The following is a 23,564-nucleotide window of genomic DNA, read 5'->3' as shown; positions in this document are numbered from 1 at the left end:
AACAATGAAAGAATTTTTCAAATCGAACCAGTAGTTCCTGAGATTAGCGCGTTCAAATAAGACCTCTCAAATAATTTCCCCCATTTTTTCCACATTTTCCTCTATTTCTCACTCCCATTAGTCTAAGCGTGATAAAATATAGCCTATAGCCTTCCACGATAAATGGGCTATCTAACACTGAAATAATTTTTCAAATCGGACCAGTAGTTCCTGAGATTAGCGCGTTCAAACAAACAAACAAACAAACTCTTCCCAATTATAATATTAGTATAGATTTCTTTCGATTGAGTTAATTATTTTCGACTGAATCGATTGATTTTCTCCATTTTTCGTTATTCAAGTTATTTTGTCATATTTACCTGTTCTTACTAAGTATATATAAATAACTGATAAATAACCTATTTACTAATGACACATAAGTCATAACTAATATTATCATACGCCTCTGCGTTGCGACGTAGAGTCAGAGTAGACAGAAAGAGTGTTACCAATATGTGCTATTCGGTCGTGTATAAATAGCTATGTCCACCTATATGTCCATGCGCTTTCGTCTTCAATATTCGTCATCTTCTTTCATTCAACTTTCGTTTTATCGCATTCAATAATTGAATGCGACAACGAACGCAACGCTAACATTGTTATTTTTCAATTTTTTTGGATACGGTCAGAGGGCATGCGTCGCGGGTATGCCTCACGTTCGCCGTTGACTGCGCTATACGAATGCCCTTGACGAACAGAAAAATGCACAGTGTGGACAAAGCTATTGACAAATCAGTAGATACTAAGTAGTGGTCCATACTATTATTATAAATGCGAAAGTGTGTCTGTCTGTCTGTCCGTCTGTCTGTCTGTCAGTTACCTCTTCACGCCCAAACCGCTGAACCGATTTGAATGATGCTAAAATTTGGCATGGAGATACTTTGAGTCCCGGGAAAGGACATAGGATACTTTTTGTTTCGGAAAAATGTACGGTTCCCGCGCGATAAACAAGTTTTGGCGCAACGGAGTTGCGGGCATCATCTAGTAATGTTATAAATGCGAAAGTGTGTCTGTCTTTCTAATACTTCTTGATGCTAAAGCATCTAAACTGGTAAATAATTATGAGTGGGAATTCAAAAACTAACGACTCTCTAAGCCGGCGCCTAGACAATCAATCGTATTGTGCAATATTGCTCACCTATTAAAATAAGTTTTAATGGACAATTTATTTGACAATTAGATTGTAGGCGCGCGATGTTCATCAACCCTAGACGGTCAATAATATTGCACAAGGTACGTGAAATCGCGCAATAAAATTGATCGTCTAATCGATCGATCTGACCGCTTACTTTCTTGCTTTGCGTATCTTTCACTCTCAGTATACTTCCAATACGAAAGTAGGAATACGAGAAGTAAAAGAGGGAAAGGATCATGCTATTATGATCTTGAGTGAACAGGAAGTGATATGAAGATCAAAGCCGCTGAGTGAACCAACTACTGTACTTACACCTCTGCACTTGATTGGTGTCGAGGTTGCTTGTCATCTATTAATTCGCGAATGATATCATAATACACAATAAGTATACCCATTCTTATATTGCATTGCATAAGTTATGTGCAATTGTTATAAGTTATAACTCATAAGAATTTCATATTTCATGTTATTATAATATAACTAGTTATGCCTATTTTATTAGCCTGTTACTTTTACATTTGCGCGACTTTATTTCGAGGGAATCTTACTTTTTACAATCTTTACAACTGTCCTTTTCCAGGACTCAAAATATCTCCATCTAAATTCTAAATCGGTCCGATAGCTTATGCGCGAAGAAGAAGTAAAAAGTAGAACAATATTATCATTCAGACTTCTGCAATTATTAATAATTATTTCATTGTTAGTACCACCGCAGCACCGTTGCCATTCGCCAAAATATAATTAAGTGATCACTGATCCCACACCACAGTTTCGGAATGAATGGGCCGGCTCGACTAAATTATAATCATGGCTTCACAGAAAACCTTTATATTGTAACAACGCTTTTAATGTAACGCCGATGTACTGAAATTCTGCTTTGCATAAATTTTACACAATTTGTAAATTGTAAAGCGTCAAATGATACTATAAGATGCAAACCAGACGGATCGGAGACGTATAAGACCATTCATTGTCCTAAATATTCCGAAGGATATATATTCAGACAATGCCCAGGACAAAGTCGATGCATATGAGCCAGACAACATGCGCATACGCATGAACGCGCATACAAACTGAAAACACGTACACTAATTATTTATAATTCTACGAGTACTGATTTAATGCATTTTCGGTCCTCGTTCGATCCAGTCCGTTTCCTATCAGCAAAACCATAGATACTCGATATTATAAATACGAAAGTGTGTCTGTCTGTCTGTTACCTCTTCACGCCTAAACCGCTGAACCGATTTTGCTGAAATTTAGTATGAAGATACTTGGAGTCCCGGGAAAGGACAATAGGATACTTTTATCCCGGAAAAATGTACGGTCTCCTCCCGATAAACGAATTGTGGCGCAACGAAGTTGCAGGCGTCATCTAGTGGTACTCTAAACACATCAAAACAAACGACTACCTTACAGCACTTTGACAAATCGAAATTGAAGTTGGCTTTACATTTCATTAGAATATAAGCAGGGCCCGATCTAGGGGGGGGGGGGGGGGGGGGCAAACCGGGCAATTGCCCAAAAATGAGGGGCGGCAAATTGAGAGCGGCGGCGCGGTGTCGAGTCGGTGGCCTTCGTACGCGAGTCCAACTCGCACTTGGCCGGTTTTTGGGGCGGCAATTATTATTTTGCCCGGAGCGGCGATATAGCTGGATCGGGCGCTGAATATAAGTACATATTATGTTGTTCTTTTTGTTTACTGTCTGTGCTGGTTCTGATGTCTAGCGTGAAAACATTTCAGTAATGCCATTATTAAAGACAACCGTGTTGAATATGTTTTAGAATTGCTTGTTTATCATAGATCATATCATAGAAAACAAGCAATGGAACAGCAAAAAATGGAAAGGGCGTAAGCTACAAAATGGTTTTTGTCGCGAAATTTAAAAACCGTACATATACATTTCATATAAGCTATTATATGGGCAAATTAAAGTGTATGCTTGAAGGTATGCTTGAGCCAATCTATGTATGGAAGCTTAAATCACTCTCCTCTGTTGGCAAAATAGGAATCCCTTTTTTACAAAGGTCTTTTTGATTGATTATTCTGTGTTATAAAAGTTGATCAATCGTATTATGCTATAGGTAATTCAAAGACAAAGACATGATGAATACTGACAATGAACTGTAATTTCTTAGCTTTAGTTATTGCTGAGAAAAATCGATATCGCTGCAGCCAAATTATTAAGGCGTCGCCTTAATAGGCAAGAACAGGAGGAAATATTATGATACCCACCGAGGCTATGTGGTCGCTGCCACCAGCAATGCTATAGTACTGTATACTGATAAAACTATAGAGCACTAAAATACAGATTATTATGTTCGAAGGTAAATTGTATTGTAAATAAATCCAGCTGATATTAAAACCTCCAGCCACAGATTGCATTATAATAATAAAGCTATTACAGTAGAATCACAAACAATAATAATAAACAGTATAAAGAGGTAAGACAGTAATAATTATTACTTGTCATAATAAGCAATGTACGAGGCGAGCGAGAATTAGAAGTTGTACACTATTATGATAATGTAAATTAATATTCATTTTGTAAATTTAAAAACAAAGTAACTTTCTTTTTGGAATAGAACTACTAATTAATGAAGAATTAAATAAGTGAAAGGGCTGACATATTTTAGGAATCCTGCCGAAACTGGTATAAGGGGTATTGTAAATTGTAATCCTTATTCATGACACTTTCTTACGATCTAAAATTAAAATAATGACCAATATTACAATAAAGTTAATGATTTAATGTAGTAAGAGAAAGTTGCAAGGCTTAAATTATGCCATAAAAGGAAGCATACAAGTCTACCTTTTACCACAGAATATATAATATTAGTAGTACCAACTTTTACTAAATATAAGGTTGCCCTAAGTGTTCAGAAGCTCTACTTATAAAATGGTATTCCTTATCTAATGCGTTTAAAAAGTCTTATGATAGACAAGGATATTATGACGTCTGTAGGCAATGAGTTTCTAAAATACTAGAGTAGCAATGTCTTACAAAAGATTCTCAGAAATGCGTAACCACTTTTTTGTTCAAAAGACAATGTCAAGTCATATATTCGTTATGTCATTATGTATGTGAGATATGCCTGCAGGCATCTTCGAAGTGGCAACGCGTTGCTACCGTAAACTTCCAATCTAGTTACGTTAGTAACATAGAATATCATTGTCTGTAGGCATGTTGCGGATCTTTTTACCCCGAAGAAAAATAGGGGCTGTCTAGTGTCTGTCTCTCTGCTGTATGCTATTCTGCCCGTGGCATCGTAGAGTCTAAACAGGTGGGTTGGTTTCAATCTTATTTTTAACTTGTTTGAAAGTTATCATGACAGAGTATTCTTAGCAATAGTTCATTATGATCAGCTTACTCACTGCTGGCAATTTTAGTTTTCTTATTCCTTTGTTTAATATTATTAGTTAGGTAGATGTTTACTAAAGACATTGTAAAACTTATTCCCAATTTCGTATTGGAATTATTCATAAGCTCCATGTACACATTTGTCTCAAGTCTCCTTACCGAGGTTCCCAGAGAAACCATCGCCGCAAATCTATTGCGATGTCCCATCTAAGTTATCTCCATAATTTGTACGATACTAATGCCCACTTCACTTCAATAATTCTCCCGTATACATCATACGAATTGTCTAAATCCTTAAGACAAGGGATTAAGGTTGATAATCCTGAGGCAGCAACAATGTTGCCTTGAGAGCTCAAGTTACGCTCGGGACCGGTACATAGGATATACTTTTATAGTCTGTAGATAAGTGCACGATAACCATACAAGTAATGTCCCAACGGAGAAGATAAGACCTAGGTTCTAGTCTGAAAGCTAGGAGAAATGGATCTCACGTTAAAAATACTCGAAAATTGTTAGGGTAAAATATACTGTTTTAGGCAATTAATTCACACTTCACGTTCCAACTACAACTTCCGTGTAGTGTCAAGTGTATCGCCAGGATCATTTTTAGGGTTCCGTACCTAAAGGGTAAAACGGGACCCTATTACTGAGAACGGGAGAATGGGACCCGATGACTGTCCATCTGTCTGTCTAGCTTTACAGTCCGACTCGCAATTGGCCGATTTTATTTGTAAAACGATAAGTGCATATTAAGTTTTTTAAATCTTATACAGTAACCTCTGTTTGTTTGTCCCTAATAGCTCCGATTTTTTTTTTTTAATGATCCTTTTTACTCAGGTTCTGTAGGAACTTATTAAAATATTTCTAAGAAATCGAGAACTATGTTCTAAATTTAAATTCACGGAGTACTTAGATGCACTAACCTTCAAGTGTATTGCATAATCTAGTCCGGTCTAGACCTAGAGTCAGACCGGTTCCAAACCAGTTCCCTGGGATGTGCTCGCTGACTCAGCCGCATCTTGTATGGACTTTAGCAGACGTCAAGTAAATGTGGAATGTTATATTAAAATGTACCGCATATGAGTGACTTAACAAAGAAAACATAATTATAAAATATAACTTAGCCGACCCCTAGATGAACAATTTTATTGTCAATATCAGGCTTCAATTTTATTGAACCGTTTATTTGACAATTGGATTGAAGGCGCGCGATGTTCAATATCAACCCTAGACGGTCATTACGCAACACGTGATATTGCGCAATAAAATTGCTCGTCTAGGGGCCCACTTAGTGCGATATATTTTAATATTCGTCAATAATAATATAGGACTAGGCATCTACACTAAGAATTCAAGATGTGAGTGGAAGAATAAGGTAAGTAACATGAAAAAGCTTCAGGTTTTTTTGCTTGAATGGAGGCTTTAGGGCCGGAAAAATTATTTAAAATAGAAAAACTATGGATGATATGTGTAGCCAAATATATTATCTAGGTTATGAAGTAGATAAGTTACAAGTTTTATTAAAATAATTAGGGAAAAAATGAGTTATTGTCCGTAGGTATGTTACGAAATGTTACTTGTTCGATTCTTCCACTCACGTCTTCAATTATTATACTTGATGATATTGTGGTAGAGTCTACATTGCGAAGATAACTTTACTTCACCATTTACCATTCACCAAATTATATACTCTTTATTATATAGGTTACCTTCTCCCTAATTGTAGTTGTAAGGTTTGTCACGTCAATTTTCTGGTGCTTTATCCATCGTCACGCTGCAATGGCCGTCACGCCGTAACACGCGAGACAATCAATGACCGGACAACTGAGCACCGAAACGTGCTGTTGATCCGCATAAAATGCAAATTGATTTGGATTGATAATAATATCTATGGACGCTTCACACCACGTCAGTCTGGCCCCGTGCTAAGTACCTAAAGGACTTGTGTTACAGGTACCAGACAACGGAAATATATTTAATACTTTTATACTATACATATATTTAAGATTTTTATTATATCATACACATATTTAATACACATCCAGACCCGGGAACATTGAAAACTTTTTGTTCCGTCGGCGGGATTCGAACCCTCGACCCCCGGTTTGAGCTACCAACGCGCTCACCACTGAGCCACAGAGGTCGTCATGATATCAATGACTTGATACAATCTCATCAAAATTTTGGTTTTAAATCTAGTTCTTGGTTGTTGACTTAGGGCCCCTCTTCATATTAGGATTGATGGGTGAAACCATGAAGAAGCTGCCTTATTAGCTTATAGCGTACTCAATCGAAGTCACGGGAAATATTAGAAAAAAAAAATTATGTTCTATGAACTCTTTAATTTCGTAATTGCTTGTTATCGGTCCACTATTAGGCCAACGTAGAGCTAGCAGTCCGCACCTAACCTGACCATTCGTCCCGATTTCGGCGGGACAGTCCCGCTTTCAGGCCCTTTGTCCCGATGTCCCTCGTAAGACGGAAAATGTCCCACTTTTCTTTATAAATTTTAATATCTTATAGAATCGCTCAGGCCGTTTTCGATAGTAACGGCCTGAGATCACTAAAGAGGTAGAGCCCGTTCGGCGAAATCTTTTGCCAGAGGAACACTTTTATCGACACGTTACCGTGTCCTGCTAAGTCGATGTTGTCTATGGGCAAACTTCTACTAAATTGTATAATCTACACTGTCTTTCTCGGTAGAATTCTACGTCCTAATAGATGACATTTTGTTTTTTCAAGTGCGATTGCCTAGATGTCCAGCTTTGGTAAGAATGTTATATGGTCACCTTACGCATACCTTTTTACTACTCGGACAGCGCTAATTTTATTTCACGTCGCTTTTCCGTTAGACCGTATGTCCCATTAGTGCCGAAGCAAAAACCCGTCATGACGCCTTCGTTCAGTATACATTTACATTTAAGCGCTATCGCCTCCTACGTTTCATTAAAATGACATCAATGATCCGCGTAAGGATATAATGTAAGAGGTGACTTCACACACGCAGATATAATCACTCGATCTAGAAGGTTCTGTCCTCTGGGCCTCTGGGGTCCAATTCTCGTAGCTCCGATCTTCGACTCGATTTGTAAGGGAGTATGGCCTGGTCAAGGTTGCCCCAATATAGTTTAATACTGTATTGATATTGATATTCAAACCGTTCTTATTAAGACTCCCAAAGTGTAACGCTTCATGCTCTCGACTGTACCAGGCATTCAGATGCGGCGACGCCCTTGGGCCTGGCACTGCACAAACTTGTAAAAAATTAAGAAAAGTGAAAAATATTAAAGAGTTGCGAGCCCGATTTATTGATCTATCAATTTCCTTAGTCTGGAAAAACTACGCACACTGTTTTGTAACACCTATCATACAATTTGCACGATATGAAAACCTAGCCTCCGGTAGAACGTAGCGTATAAGCCATACAACTTCGGTCTACCGGAGAGGTCACATGTGCAGTGTGCAGGTATGCCTGCACAGTTGTCACTCGAAAGAATATGATTCTCGATTTTGCGCCGGTCGCCTGCGCAGGCTCAAAAAACTACACAGGTATATTCCACACACATTCCGGTCTACCTGCGCAGGCATACCTGCACAGGTGGACCTCTCCGGTATACCGTATCGTGTATGGCAGCCATTAGAGAATCGATCCGAGGTTAGAGTTATGAAAATAAGGACTCAATGTTATTAGCACAATCCTTAAATGAGTTTTAGGCAGTAGTAATTATAGGATCTACAATTTAGAGGTCGGCGGCAGATGGCTTTGGAACTTTGGAGTAGTTAACTGTAATATTCAAAACTGCTTGCTTAATAAAAAGGGAGATATGATTAAATTAACCAGAATAAAAGTATATTTTTTTTATTCTGGTTCATTAAATCATCTCTCCCTCGAAAAGTATCCATACTAATATTATAAATGCGAAAGTGTGTCTGTCTGTCTGTTACCTCCTCACGCCCAAACCACTCAACTGTTTTTGATGAAATTTGGTATGGATATACTTCGAGTCCCGGGAAAGGTGATAGGATACTTTTTATCCCGGAAAAATGTACGGTTCCCGCGCGATAAACGAATTTTGGTGCAACGGAGTTGCGGGCGTTATCTAGTATTGTAGAAGTCCGTCTAGTAGAATAAGTGATCGAAGAGTAGAATTAATAAAATTCAAATCATAATACTTCTATCTTAATTTTATTATTGTACATAACATACTGACAAATGGTTGTTTAATTGAACATATCAAGTCATTAGTTTTCTGAGATAATAATTTGCTACACAACCGTCCATTTGTAATAGATTCTATAGATCATTTATCATGAGTAATGAGTTGAGATCAAGTCAGGTTGGTTTTATAAAATGTATAAAAATATATTTACTGCAGTATTATATTATTACGTATCTACACCGGCTGTTCTTAAAAAATGCTTTGCGGAGCCCTGGGGCTCTACAAAGGCTCTGCGAGCGACAAATTAATTATTGTTTTTAGAAATGTCATCACTCATCAGACACCACCATGGTGACAATTAATTCCATATTAATTCAAATAAGACGTACAAAACATTCTTTTTTGGGGGTCCGACAAAAATGACATTTTTTCAAAGGGTTCCTCCAACAAAATAAGTTTGAGAACTGCTGATCAGACATTTATGTACAACAGCATGGCGTCGACTCTATATTATGTGGCATAATATAGAGTCGACTCCAGAATACTGGACATTATTATATACTTAGCTCATTATTATTTTAGTTATACATATGTATATCGAAACATACCCTATATACCATACCATATATCGGATCCTATCAAACAACAACACATTGTTGTTTGATAGAATCCGGATTCCGCTGAGGATCGCAGCTATATTGATGTACTTACGTGTACGGTGTACCTTTCCAACTTCAAAACATCCGATGTTGCTCACTCGAATACGAATTCGATACATCGCCTGCATTAGAATTGTTTTAGGAAAGTGAGAACTAGGTAAACAATACGTTTCTACGCTTACATTCGTTTCTACGCGTATCCCAATACAAATATAAACAGTAGCGTAACTCAGACGTTCTTTTGAAATCAATCCGTGCTACAGAGAGACTACGTAAACTTTACCCGCGTTCGAGGTGGTTGGTGTACATGGAATGTGGATATTATCCACATTCCATGTACACCAATGCTTAGGTACACTTTTCAATTCGCGTTTATACAATGTCGATACGGTTTGGATGCAGCCTCTGTAAAGTTAACGTAAAACGCGATATGATTGGTCAAAACTACAAACATCTGTCGTTTGATATTCGTTTGATTTTGAAAAATTTGTTTGTGTAGTACTTATTTTTTTTTATTACTCACTAATATTGGTTTAAAATAATAGAATAGATAACTGCACTTTGTGACAGATAACAAAATAGGTAATACGTAAACTTTGCTCTCTAAAGCAGGGGGTTCCCAATCTTTTTCAGTCTGCGGCGCAATTACGCGTCACAATATTTTGTCACCGCCCTACTCTACCTAGCTATTACAAAGAGATACGTCATATTAAATAAACATCTTTGATGATTATAGTTAGGTTAAGCAGGTAAGTAAATAATAATTACCAAAATATATTTAATCATCTGCCTGCTTTATATGTATAATTAATATTATAATTTTATTTTTTACTATTTGTGGTTTCGGATAATGGAGGATCGACTCACGGCGCGGCGCGGCGCCCAGGTCCCTCTTGCCTTTCCACGGCGCACAGCTTGGGAACCCCTGCTCTAAAGTTACCTGAGATCATGCTCGTAATGCGACCGATTCGATCTAGTATGAACATGGTCTACTGTATGTAGTGTTGATACTCTGTGATGTCTGTATCCGGTGCGGGAGACGACTGCCTGGCATCACAATCGCCTCTAGCCTCAAGCTCATACCAAAACGTGGCGAAAGCGAAACCGAAGCTTCGTGACTTGAGCTTTTGATGTTTTGTATGTCCATATGTTTGTATGTTTTTAAACGTGGCTGTCCGCTGAATGTCATTGCTTTGGTACTTATAAGTTCGTGTATTAAAAATGCTAGAGCTCGTTTTGTCTGCTCGTAACTTTTTCGCGCTTGACCAAAAATATCGCAGGATAGTAGGAAAGAGCAATTTTTTTACAATTTGTATGGGCAAAGCGCTCTAGGGTCACGAGTTTCCCCATACAAAAGTAAAAAAAATTTTGCTCATTTAGCGCTGATACTTTCACAGTGAAATTTTACAGGAGACCCATACGCACCCTAAAGTCACTTAGTTTTGTTACACCTTGTAAATCCATGAGACCATGAAATTAATTTTTTAATTCGTGTTATTTATCTAATTAAAACAATTTTATTTTTGCAATGAATGCAACATGTTGAAGGCGAGAAAGCCATCGGTGGCCAAAGCATGACATCTTCTTGGTTTTAACTCATAACTTGTACTAAAATTATCTACACCACATAAAATTTATAAGTTACTTTTCGAATACAAAAGTAAAAGAGCACTAATTGTTATTCTTATGAGTGAAAGTGTGACCGTTAACCAAAATGTGTGTAAGTAATTTTCTCCCAATGATTAGATCGAAATGAAGACGCAAGTGGCTGAACAGGATAACTTACATTTATCATAAGGGCAATTAACTACTAGTTTTTTTCCTTATAATTTAAATAGTAACTTATCTATTTCATCATCTTGCTAAACTATCTGGATGTATACATCCACATTTTTTTTAATTTAAAATCCTAAACTCAGTTCTAAGCTTCATTCACTAGCCTCAAAGACGAATATTAATTACTGCGGCGCAGCGACCCAAATTGAGTCTTGGCCTCTGACACAAGCACACGCCATTTCTTCCGATCCTGTGCCTAATATGTATTCTATGCCTGTGCGACATCTTGCCATGATTCGGCTCGTAACGCCTTCAGGTCCTTTTCTACCTCATCCCTCCAGCGGTATCTAGGACGGCCTACCGGTCGTTTGCCAGTCATTTGCCCCACATACACTTTTTTGCCGCTCGGTCATCATTCATTCTTTCTACGTGACCGAGCCAGCGGATTCGGTGAGATTTGTATTCCCCGATAATATTGGGCGCTGCCACAAGTTCTTCAATCTCAAGGTTTTTCCGTGGCCTCCAGCTGCCGTCTTCATCCCGCGTCGGTCCGAGAATCTTGCGCAGTATTTTTCTCTCAGCTACTAACAGCTTTGTTTCCTCCTTTTGAGTGAGAGTCCAAGTTTCACTGCCAAGATTTTGACATAAGCCCCATACATTATCTGTCACTCTTTATTAAATTGAAGTTTTACTCTGAGTGCGACAGTTAGATACTTACGTGTTAAAATGTGTGTAATTCTCTCTCAATGATCGTCATAGAACCAAGTAATATCAGAGAAGTTGATTCATATTGGCGGATATACGCATTTTGGTCGCATTTTGTCAAACCCAGCCGACAGATATGACGATTAAGTTTACATAATCCGACCAAATGACGTCGCGTAGGATCAACTGCCTATAAATCAACTCTCCATACACGGGAGAGCCATGCTTCGGCACGAATGGGCCGGCTCAACCGGAGAAATACCACGTTCTCACAGAAAACCGGCGTGAAACAGCGCTTGCGCTGTGTTTCGCCGAGTGAGTGAGTTTACCGCAGGCCCGATCCCCTATTCCCTTCCCTACCCCCCCCCCCCTATTCCCTTCTCTGCCCTACCCTCCCCTATTACCCTATTCCCTCTTAAAGGGCCGGCAACGCACCTGCAGCTCTTCTGATGCTGCGAGTGTCCATGGGCGACAGAAGTTGCTTTCCATCAGGTGATCCGTTTGCTCGTTTGCCCCCTTATTTCATAAAAAAAAAAATCTTCGATGGTACCTACTAATATCGGTATTGTGCCGGCCGACTTTCTTCGAGACCTTGAACTGATGAGTCAGCGCTTAATTGACATTGACAAAGTAAAAGTGATGCTTACGCTTGAGCGCGGACATAATACTTGGCTTTGCTAGTAGCCTTACTTGCGTTTTCTTTATTATATTAATTAAGTAGGTACTGGATATGACGCCTGCAACTCTGTTGGGCCAAAATTCGTTTATCGCGCGGGTACCGTACATTTTTCTGGGATAAAAAGTATCCGCGGTCCTTTCCCGGGACTCAAAGTATCTCTATACCAAATTTCAACAAAATCCGTTCAATGGTTTTGCGTGAAGAGGTAACAGACAGACACACTGCGGCATTTATAATATTGAGTATAAATTGTCACGACAGCAATATAAAGCCAAGTTTAATAGACCTCCAGACTCCAACCAATCACTCAGAAACAATATTCGAAATGAAGGTCAAAGGTCATCTGCAGAATTTGACCTTACTGTTTTGGGTGTGACTGTATAAAGATCCACAACACACCGACTCCAATTCAACTCTCAGCGTGCCATACCAGTATCAGTATAGGCTTTATGTTTACATAAGAAATCGTAAAGAAGAAATCAAATAACTTACGAAGAACACTTTTTCAACTAGCTTACAATTTGACAAATTCGCCCTTATGTTAATCAGCATAAAGCTAACAAATTAACAATTAGCTTACCTTGCTGGAGTTAAAATGAAGTAGCCTGTGCAAATACCTTTATGAGACTCTCCTAAGTGCTGACAACATTTTTAATGGGCTTTACTCATCGCGGCCAAGAAATCTAAATTCCGAGCATATCGCACAACAAAACAATTCGAACTAAAGTGCTTTTGACGAAAACAATTGAATTTGGGACATAGATAAAGAATAATTAGTAATAGTGAAACGACCGTTAGTACCGTAGTATAGTAGTGATAGGTACCTATACTTAGCTACTACGAAATATCACTGAGGATCCCTTGCAAGTTGCAATATCTATGCATAATACAATGTGTCACAACACCAGCAGAAACAGAAGTAGACAGCAATTTTCTTATTCCCGATGTTGGTGGTCAACTGGTCACGTAAACAAAATTCGCGTAAACATAAGTAGAACTCATCAACAGTAAGATCATTACGTTTTGATGATAATTGATAGCTCTAGCTGATAGGCCAGCTTTTAGCCCGCTATGGGCCAATATTTGGCTACATTTTATTTTAGAATTTTGATAGTAATCTTTCAGGAAGGGTTCCCGTTACTGTGACGTCAGCAGGTCGTCAACCCGCATTGTTCACCAAACCCATCAGTGACTCAGGTCACCCACGTCATGTGAACCTTTAATGATATTTTGATGGGTTTGTTTGGTATTGGGATGACTTATTGGTTCATCTGTGAAAGTGCTTTATTATAGTCAAAGTAAGTTTAAGCGTAGAAATTATAAAACGTCTTGAGGAGCTCGTGTGATATCTTGTAGAATAATATTACCTCTAGGTATATTATAATATGTGAGATATTTTGAGAGTGATCCTCATGAATGATCATCATTACGTATGTCCTAAAATGTATCTAAAGGCTGCCCTAAAAGGTATAATATGTGAACAATATTTACCAATAACGTGTTACAATTTAAGAATACCGACCCGTCTGATTACTGATTTTCCACTCACTTCTTTATAAAGAACGCTGCGTTTCCTTCCATTTTTGATGAGCAATCTCAATTTCACGCTGCTGTCCGCGATCTATGGATATACTAGAGATCGCCGAATGGTCGAAGTTCGACCTTAGTTACAAAGACATTCGGACTTCTACCTTTTAAAAAAATATATTGACTTTATCATATTTTTTAAACTTGTCTCTGGGACTCAGCTGATCTCAGACTGGCCGTGTAAGCATCTAAGATTCAATAAAAAAAACTATAATCCATTTTCAATTTGTCACCTTGTTGTCAACAGACTTCAACCATAAATAAAAGAGTATAATTCGTATGTATAGGCTTGTCACTCAAAAATCTGTAATTTTGCTAGTGTGTGTGTTTTAGTGTGTGTAATGTTTTATTTGTTAAAAAAATTTATGATAAAAGCATAATTTCAAAATAATATTAGCTCGATGCACTCCTTCACCATATAAACTATAACTGTGCAAAATTTCATTCACCTACGTTTCCCCATTTTTCGTCAAAAGGGATACAAAGTTTTTGGCTCACGTATTAATATATAGATAATGACAACTAATTTGCTGTCTTCCACACTTCCGTCTTCCTTATCTATTATAGCCTTCCTATAATTTGCTTAGGTATCTAGCGGTGTTGCTTCATCTGTAGAAGGGTTTCATGTTGCGGCAATACATTATACAGGAGCGCTGATGCAACCTCTAAACCGCAGGATTATGTCCGTATGTGGTGTTATCTGGGCGGTCAACTTGCGTCATCGTATTAGAACTTTAGGTGCTTAGTAATCTACACCTTGATCAGGCTAAAATGTGTTTATTGCGTTGAAATTCGGGTACGTTACTTTGTTGAGTTATTGGGAAACGATATCCTATTTTACCCTAATCACTCAAAAGTAACTTTAAACAACTTTCAGTTCTCTTGGCAAATATGGAGGGGGAATACGCAGTCGATTTAGAAACTTTTTGGTGGGATTAGGACTGAGCAGAGGGTTTTTTTTAATGAAATAAGGGAGCAAACGGGTCACCTGATGTAAAGCAACTTCCGTCGCCCATGGACACTCGCAGCATCAGAAGAGCTGCAAGTGCGTTGCCGGCCTTTTAAGAGGGAATAGAGTAATAGGGGAGGGTAGGGAAACACAGGCTGTTTCACGCCGGTTTTCTGTGAGAACGTGGTATTTCTTCGGTCGAGCTGGCCCATTCCTGCCAAAGCATGTGATGGCTCTCCCACGTCTAAAATAAAAAGGGTGTGCTACACCCAGACTATTGCAGACCCAGGGTTGCTATTGGCTGATTAAGATTCAGATATTGGTGTGCCTATAATTGCTACCTTAAGCTTCGCCGACCGTAAAGTTATACGTGCCTGTTCAGCATGTGGCACTCGGCAGAACTGTTTAACAATGCCATTTCTGCCATAAACGACTAGGCGTTATCGACATATCTCTCGTCCTTAGCAAGGCGCGGCGAGTTTTGACCATATGGCGTATGTAGCTCAACCCCGCTGCCCTTGCCGACTAATATGGTCACCGGCCAACAAAATAGGCGCGAGGACTGCGAACAGATGGCCGGATTATCTGACACGACCATCACCCGGCTTGTGCAGCATCATCAGCTACTGCAAAGCAACAGATACTTAAACTCTTGTTTTTTAATGCGAGTTGGTTTTCGGCCCATATATTTTTATCTCTTTTCAAAATTATTGTACCAAGGAAATTTTTTTACAAATAATTCATCTCAATTTATTTACTACCATTTAGTTGTCAGGATTTTTTTCTTGTGTATGTATATAATTGATTATAATGGATGATATGGATGCAACGCGCGTCTCTACATAAATACAGACATTTAAACTATTATTATAAAGCTGAGTTTATTTGTTTGCTTGAACGCGATAATCTACTGGACCGATTTCAAAAATTCTTTCACCAATATGTAGTTAAGATGTCCCTGAGTAGTGCTAATCGGCTATGCTTAATGTATGTAGGTACAACGGGTGGAGCCGGGGCGGAACACTATTTTTACTACATTATGAATAATAAAAGCCATTTTCTCTGTTCCAGGATGTCCGAAGGCGACGTTTCGTTGATACGCGACGAAGACGTTTTACGTCGAATGGTGAGTCTTTTGAAATGTAATAATTACTGTAGCTAATGTTTAAGTAATATACTTTGTCGGTTATGTCTAGAAATATTTGCCGTAATTCACATACATATTTGATAAATATGAAGTAAGCAAATGAAGAATGGAACTATTACACATACGATGATCGCTTTATATTATTTGGTCTTTTTTAATGATATTGCACAATAAAATTGATCGTCTAGGGGCCCCACTAAGAGTTTGCATAACGAATTTGCAATATTTCATTCACAGTGGCAACAGACCGAGGACTTCTCCCGCAAGAAGGAGATCCGCACGCACATGTACAAGCTGCGCGAGGAGCGACTGCGCAACCTCTACTCGCCGGAGCCCAGCGCTGAAGGAAAAGGTGCGTTTGTCGTCTCAAATATTCAGTCAGCCCACGTAGAAAATTAGAAGTATTATTTATTAATTATTTATTTAAAACTAGAAGTATTAGCGCTCTCACAAACTAACGGCAGCTGTCGACACTTGTCGGCTACCTTTGACTAGTGCCGTTCGTCTGTGAGAAGCCTTAAGCCCGTCACAGACTTAAGCTATAATATACATATATTAATATATTTATAGCTAGACATATTTTCTATACTAAATCCACATGCCACAGAAATATATATTATAGCTGAGTGTGTGGTCACGCGAAATTAGTATAGAAAATATATATTAATATGCCGAGCTATAAATACATTAATATATTATAGCTAAGTCTGTGACGGGCTTTACTAAAAACGAGTACGTTATAAATATGACAGCTTCATTGAAAGTTTTTCTTTCTGTGTAATTTAGAAACATTGTTATTTTAATTATTGTTAGAATTCAATGGTCCCCTTCGGCAGGTTATGAATTTACATCGACTCAAGATCACGTCAAGTCGTTCGCCGACCAGAGCTTCCAATCCATCAAGAGCAAGGAGGTGCGCGACGCAGGCTCCCCGCCCAAGGAGTTTTCCTACCGCGGCCAAGGTGCCTACCGACTGAATTGGGACTGGACATAACATAACAAACTAACTAATAACTATATTAACCGTAACAGCGCGCTTCGTCCCTCCCGAATCTAACGAGCGCCCATTGCTTTCAGATCTGAAGGAGCTGTCCAACGCCGGCTGGAATGTCGAATCTGAAAGCAAGTCGACGAACGACGGTCACACGCACGTCAAGTCGACGAACGCTAACATCGAGGGGCGGTACGACGTCGACGGGGGCCACGGGCAGTTCGCCGCCGTGGACAAACACAAGCAGGCCGTCACCGAGTACGAGGACGGTAATACTAAACTGAAAAGAAACGAGAACTCCACCTGCTCGGCCGCTCACGAGCAGGTGGTGCGCCAGCTGGACGACGGGAGCCACTTCTCGTCTACGACAAGCTCCTCGTCGTCCAAGTCCAAATTCGAACAAGTTTCGAGCAAACAGGAGACAGTGCCATATCCAATCACCAACGATAACTATGAAATCACTTCTAAAAAGATCGACGATAACGCAAATGAAAGCAGAACCTATAAAAAGGAAAGAGTCGTCGAGACTTCGGATTACGATCAGAGAATAAAGACGGACTACGAGCAAGGCGACTTGCTTTCGAGAAAAGTGGAGTATCCCGACGAAAATACTAAAGTCATAGTTGAGACGAGGTCTCTTCCAGATGGAACGAGAGTGACCAGCACGCGAAGAGAGTTCTGTGGTCCTGTGGTACAAACTAGTCATTCTACGGCGTCTAACAGTGAGAGTAAATTTTCCTCGCACACGAGTTCGAATAAACATTATCACTCTAGTCAATCATCGTCGGAAATTCTTCGTGAGATCGGTGACAATAGAAACATAGTCGATTCTCAGAGAAACATCGATAAAATTGATTTCGATCGCAGACAGGATGATCACACTAGTATGAGACGCGAGAGTAGTGATCGAATGGAGTACAAAAATCAAAAAAATAATGAAACTCATCAGAAAGAAACCACAAAAATTTACCACGACGACCAGATATCTGTAAAAGAAAATAAAAATATCCAAAATAAAGTAAATGAACAGAATTTTTATAGTAAAAGCGAGGAGCACACTAACAAATTCACTCAAAGCAATACTAAAAATGATGTAGAAAATAAAACGACCACGCATAATTATGAAAAAACGTACGAAATAGACGATACACAAAGAAAAATAAGCAACGACTGGAGTCCAGCTCAACAAGCTTGGGCTAGCACTCTCCGTGCAGATACTCCAACAGGAACCTCAACAAGGGCTTCATCGCCCGGTGCCAAAACATTTAAGTCGAGCTCTTCATCGTTAAGAAGCAGTGTTAGTCCTGACAAAACATATCGGAAACCATCTAGTCGTGGTGGCAGTCCCAGTAAGATTGATAGACACTCACCCACACGCAACAGTTCTAATCATTTTTCAAGCACGCACTCAACTTACTCGGTTTCAGAAACTAATTCAAGTAGAAACACAAGCGTTGAACGAAACTTGCCAAGAACAAGATCTCCAAATAAACCAACTGTTGGCTCAGATAGTTACAGTAACCGTCCAAGGTCCAGTCAAAGCCCAGAGAAAGTTCCGCATTATAATGAAAACAAACGGAGTCCTAGTCTAGATAAAGAAACAAATACAAACAAAAGGCCTAATCAGAGCCCCGACCGTAATCTTTATTCACCTTTAAAAAACGTTAAAGATGATTCTACTGTTCCTGGATATATGAAACCTACTTTTACAACAAAAGTAAGCCCAGGAGAAAAAATCAACAAAACGACAGAAGATCATTACAAATTCATCGATGAAGAAACAAAGATGTATACTCGGTCTGATTCTAAGTACACTTCATCAATACATAATGAAACTGATAATACGTTGCGACGCTCGTCTAGTCCAACAAAGACATACACCAGAAGTCCATCACCAAGTAAAAAGGGGCCTGCAAAAGATTCTCCGAGAACTTCACCTACGCGAAACCTGAACTCTCCTAGCCGAAGTTCATCTCCATCTAAAATACCTGACAATAAGATTTCGTCACCATCACATCAGAAAAGTCCATCTATTCCTTCAAGGAGTCCAAGTCCTCAAAAAATTATTATGTGTTCAACTAAAGATTCTCCCAAAAAAATCTCAGAACATTTGGAAAGAAATTATGACACATACGATAAATCTACTTCCAAAGAGAATAATATAACTACAACGTGTACTGATACTATAGACATTTCAACAGAACAATTCAGCACATTTGACAGAAAACGAAGTCCCGATAATAAGGGAAAAGAAGCCGATAAAAAACCACAAACAACGAGTAGGTCACCCTCACCAAACAAGCGACTTGCTGAGTCTCCAGGAAAATCTCCAATGAGAGACAAAAAATTCCAAACAACAACAGATTTTATAAATACAGAGAAAACAACAGAGGAAGTAAATAAGTCTAAATTAAAAGACCGCCCCAGGCAGTTGATTACGCCATCTACTAGTCCCACAAGAAAAACAAAAGTTGTTGAGACGGCTCCTTCTACTGGACAAAGCTCACCAACTACATCAGTTAGCGGGTTTATTTATTTCAGTTCTCCACGACAGGAAAATAGAACTGTTACTGATCTGGACAGTGAAGATTTCACCTCTTTGGAAAGTACGGAAGTGATTTCACAAAAAACTGACTACACGAATCGTTCACCATCTCCATCAAAAATTCCTTGTAGATCTCCATCTCCAGAAAAAAAAACTACAAAAGAGAGTCTTCCAAGAAAAAGTTCTTTGAAAAAACCTAAAGATTTTGGGCAAATGTCACCAACAGAAAAACCACCGACCAGTTTTCTTGTATCACCAAACGAAGAAATTAAAAATATTAACTTCGAAGATACACCAAAATCCACTGACTTACCATCTAAGCCAAAACCACCATTTGAAAGACGAGAAACTTATGATGAAAGGTGTCGTAAAATTTTAGGTATGATGGACGTCACTCAAAAAGAGACTACTGAAAAAATAACAAATGTAACTCAAAACAAAGAGTCGCCGAAACATTCACCTAGTGTGTCACCTTGTCGCAGTCCACGAAATGAAAAATACACTCAGGATACAGTGACGACTAAAACTGTCGTGGATAATAAAACAAAAGCCTCTACAACTTCTTCGAGAGAAGGTTCTCCAACGCAACTTAAACACATTACTGATACTAAACCGGTTACAGACAAACCGAAAACAATTCATTCAAGAGAAACATCCCCGAATAAATGTCTTGATTATGTAACTCCTGTTACAAAAACTAAAACTCCGGCTAGGGAAACATCACCAACTAAACTGCAAGATATAAATATCGGAGTAAAAAAAAATATTTCTGAAAAGGTATTTAAAACTTCTTCAAGAGAAGCGTCTCCTACTAAGCTCAAAGACATAATAACTGTAACGAAAAGTAAAGTAAATACCGATAAAGTTAAAAATTCAAGAGAATCTTCGCCTATCAAACTCAATGACCTTAATGCTTTGTCCAAAAAGACAATTGACAATTTTGAAGAAACAGTTAAATCATCTGAAATAAATAAACATGATTCTGGTAGAACTTCTAAAGTTGAAGAAAAGACAATAACTACAAAAAAGAAAAGTACTGTTGACGAAGAAAAAGATAAAGCACATATAAATCACAAAAATAATGGAACATTGTCTGAAACAGAGCAAGCAGCCTTTTCCGACGAAAACACTAATGTTATCCAAACGACGAAGGGTTTAGAAAAATATGTGATTACTGATCTGGTGGACGAAGGTAAATGTAATCTTAAATCACTAACTTCATCGCCTTTAAACAATCACGCGCAAATTGAACCAGATTTCATTAAATCTACTACATATGAAGTAACTGGGGAAAAATTGAATAGACCTAATAAAATCGAAAGTACTTCCAAACTAATAACATCTGAACGACAACAAGAAGTTATGGATAAGGTACAAAAATCATTAAGAAAACTCTCTCCAGACCGAAAAGATAGATCTCCTAGTCCGTCCAAAATTTCATTGAAAGATTATGAGGATTCTGAAAGTCTTACTCTTACTCAAAAGACGACGACTTCAACTTCTACAACAACAGAAAATAAGGACTCAATTAAAGATAGTAAAACTTCCAGTAAACCATCATCTAGAAACACTTCGCCCACAAAGAAGAGTAACACAACATCAATACCTTCAAGAAGTGTATCGCCAAGGAAGCCTTTATCTCCAACAGAAAGACCACAGTCACCACAAATTCCTAAGACAACATCATATAAACCTAAAGATCAAAACATAGGATCATATAAACCTAGAGATCAAAACACGGGAAATAAGAAAACTTCTCCATTATCACCACTGAAAGATAAAACTACAACGACAGAAATAAAGAAAAATACAAATAACCTTACCAAACAAGCTACCACGATTCGGACGTCTACTACAAAGAGTGCAGTAAATAAAGTTAATACGAACCTACAAAGTAAGCATTCAGAACCATCCGATGTAAAGCGGTCACCTGTAAACAAGAGTACTATAAGGGAAATAATTAAGAAAGAATCTGAAAATAAGGTGACTAGAACTGCTAGTGATACAGTATTAAAGACAAAAAAGCCCACACCGCAGAGAATGAAATCAAAACCAGAAATACATGTTAATGATATCGCCACTTCACATAAACAAACTAACGTTAAGCAAACGAAAACCACTAAGGAAATAAATACAAAGTTGCCGTCGAGTAAACCAAAATCAGCAACTGCACTTAATACGTCAACTGATGAAGATAATGATTTTACTGTTGATGTTCAACAAGCAAAATCATCACGAGAAAATTCTCCCGATCGTATATGTCCCACACCCATTAACTTCGCAGAAGATGTTGGTACACCCAGATTCCCGGACGAAGTCAGTGAGCCTGATGATGAATTCCAAAAAAGGACATACAAAACAATCCATGAAACTGAGTCAATAGTTGATGATATTGTTGAAATATGCGAAGACGAAGAGTTGTTCTCTAAAAATAGTAAAAATGTCATTGAAGGAGATGAATGTCTTCTTAGTGTTAATGATAAAGTTTCTAAGTTTACAACAGAAATAGAAAATGTCAATAAAGTTAAAGACACAACCTCTCGTCATAAAGAAGTAGATAACGTTTATAAAACGGTTGATAAGAATTTACAAGAAGATGAGTGCTTGCTCTCTGTTTCACAGAAAGTTAATAAATTTGCAAAAGGGCCTAATGATATCAGAAGCAGTAAAAGTCCATCACGAAATATTACACAAGAATATGATAAACATACGACTTATCAAGATGACTACACTAAGCTCAGCGTTAACGACAAAGCTAATCTATTCATTGAAACTGCTGAAAGTGCTAATGCTCCAAAATCAAAACCTACCAAAAAAGTTGAACGTCCTGATCTCAGTAATGTTGATGAAACTTTAAAGCGCGATGATTGCTTGCTAAGTGTTTCAGATAAAGTAAACAAGTTTGTAAAAACGTCTGAATTCCTGAAAGAAACTCAAGAAATAGAAGAGAAAGAAAGACGAATTCAGGAGCAGCAAGAGAAAATCATTAAAAATATCGTAGAAAATGTAGATACACTAGACACTTCTAAGACCGACACTACATTTTTTGAACAAGAAAAAAATATTAGACCAAAAGCAAACAGTACTTCACACCCTACTACTACTAAACCTATTGAAAAAACACCGAAGGTCGTAAGCCTGCGTAGTAGTGATGCTGTGAAAAAGGCAAAAGCTTTATTTGAAAATATTGCAACATCTACAACTAAAACTACGGATACGATTCATAACAAAACAATAAAATCCACAAAAATTGTTAATGATAATTTAGTATCACCTCATAAGAAACCCATGGAAGAATCTGTAAAAACTGAAGAAGTTGATATCGAAATGAACGTTGTGCAAAATGGTGAACTCGATAAAAAAGTAAGTGAAAAGTTGTCCAATAATACGAAACCGATTAGTGACCAAACTCATTTGAGGCCTCGTTCTCCCGTTAAGTCAAGACCAAAATCGCCTTGCCGCCAAGTACCGGAGACCATTACGACGACTAAAACTACGATCACCCGTATCACACCCGTCACATCCACGCCTGTCAAAATAGAGCCAAAAGATGAGAAACCTGAAAAATCTCACGACAAAGTGCCCGGCTACCAACGTCCCACAAAAACTAGCCAGTTAAAAGAAGAACCGAAGGTTGTAGAAGAACCAGAAGTGAGCAGTAGACGTGGCAGTGGAAAATTTGGCGTAGAACTAAGAAGGACTAGCACCGAAAGATGTTCTGTAAGCAGCGAACGACGCCGCAGTGTCGAACACCACCAGCCCTGCATTGAAGACATTTTCGATCTCGACCTCCTGGAACAAATGGTAAGATTAGTGACTTAGGTTTACAT

At 38.3% G+C, this 23,564-nt stretch overlaps 1 protein-coding gene across 7 annotated transcripts in view; it reads left to right on the top strand.

Annotated features, from left to right (window-relative positions):
* LOC121733105 (titin) overlaps positions 1-23,564 on the top strand; it is a 74,868-nt gene that overhangs the window by 20,164 nt on the left and 31,140 nt on the right. For 6 of the 7 annotated variants that reach the window (XM_042123250.1, XM_042123257.1, XM_042123252.1 and 3 more), the window contains exons 2-5: positions 16,123-16,177; positions 16,436-16,550; positions 17,035-17,160; positions 17,276-23,538. In XM_042123250.1, coding sequence (XP_041979184.1) covers positions 16,124-16,177; positions 16,436-16,550; positions 17,035-17,160; positions 17,276-23,538 — 6,558 coding nt within the window. In that variant the 5' untranslated portion in view covers position 16,123. The remainder of the gene's footprint in view (positions 1-16,122; positions 16,178-16,435; positions 16,551-17,034; positions 17,161-17,275; positions 23,539-23,564) is intronic. The other variant, XM_042123251.1, reaches the window with a different exon arrangement.

Source organism: Aricia agestis, chromosome 13 (genome assembly GCF_905147365.1).
Source record: "Aricia agestis chromosome 13, ilAriAges1.1, whole genome shotgun sequence".
Taxonomy (NCBI): domain Eukaryota; kingdom Metazoa; phylum Arthropoda; class Insecta; order Lepidoptera; family Lycaenidae; genus Aricia; species Aricia agestis.
This window is presented reverse-complemented; position numbering and strand designations above follow the sequence as displayed.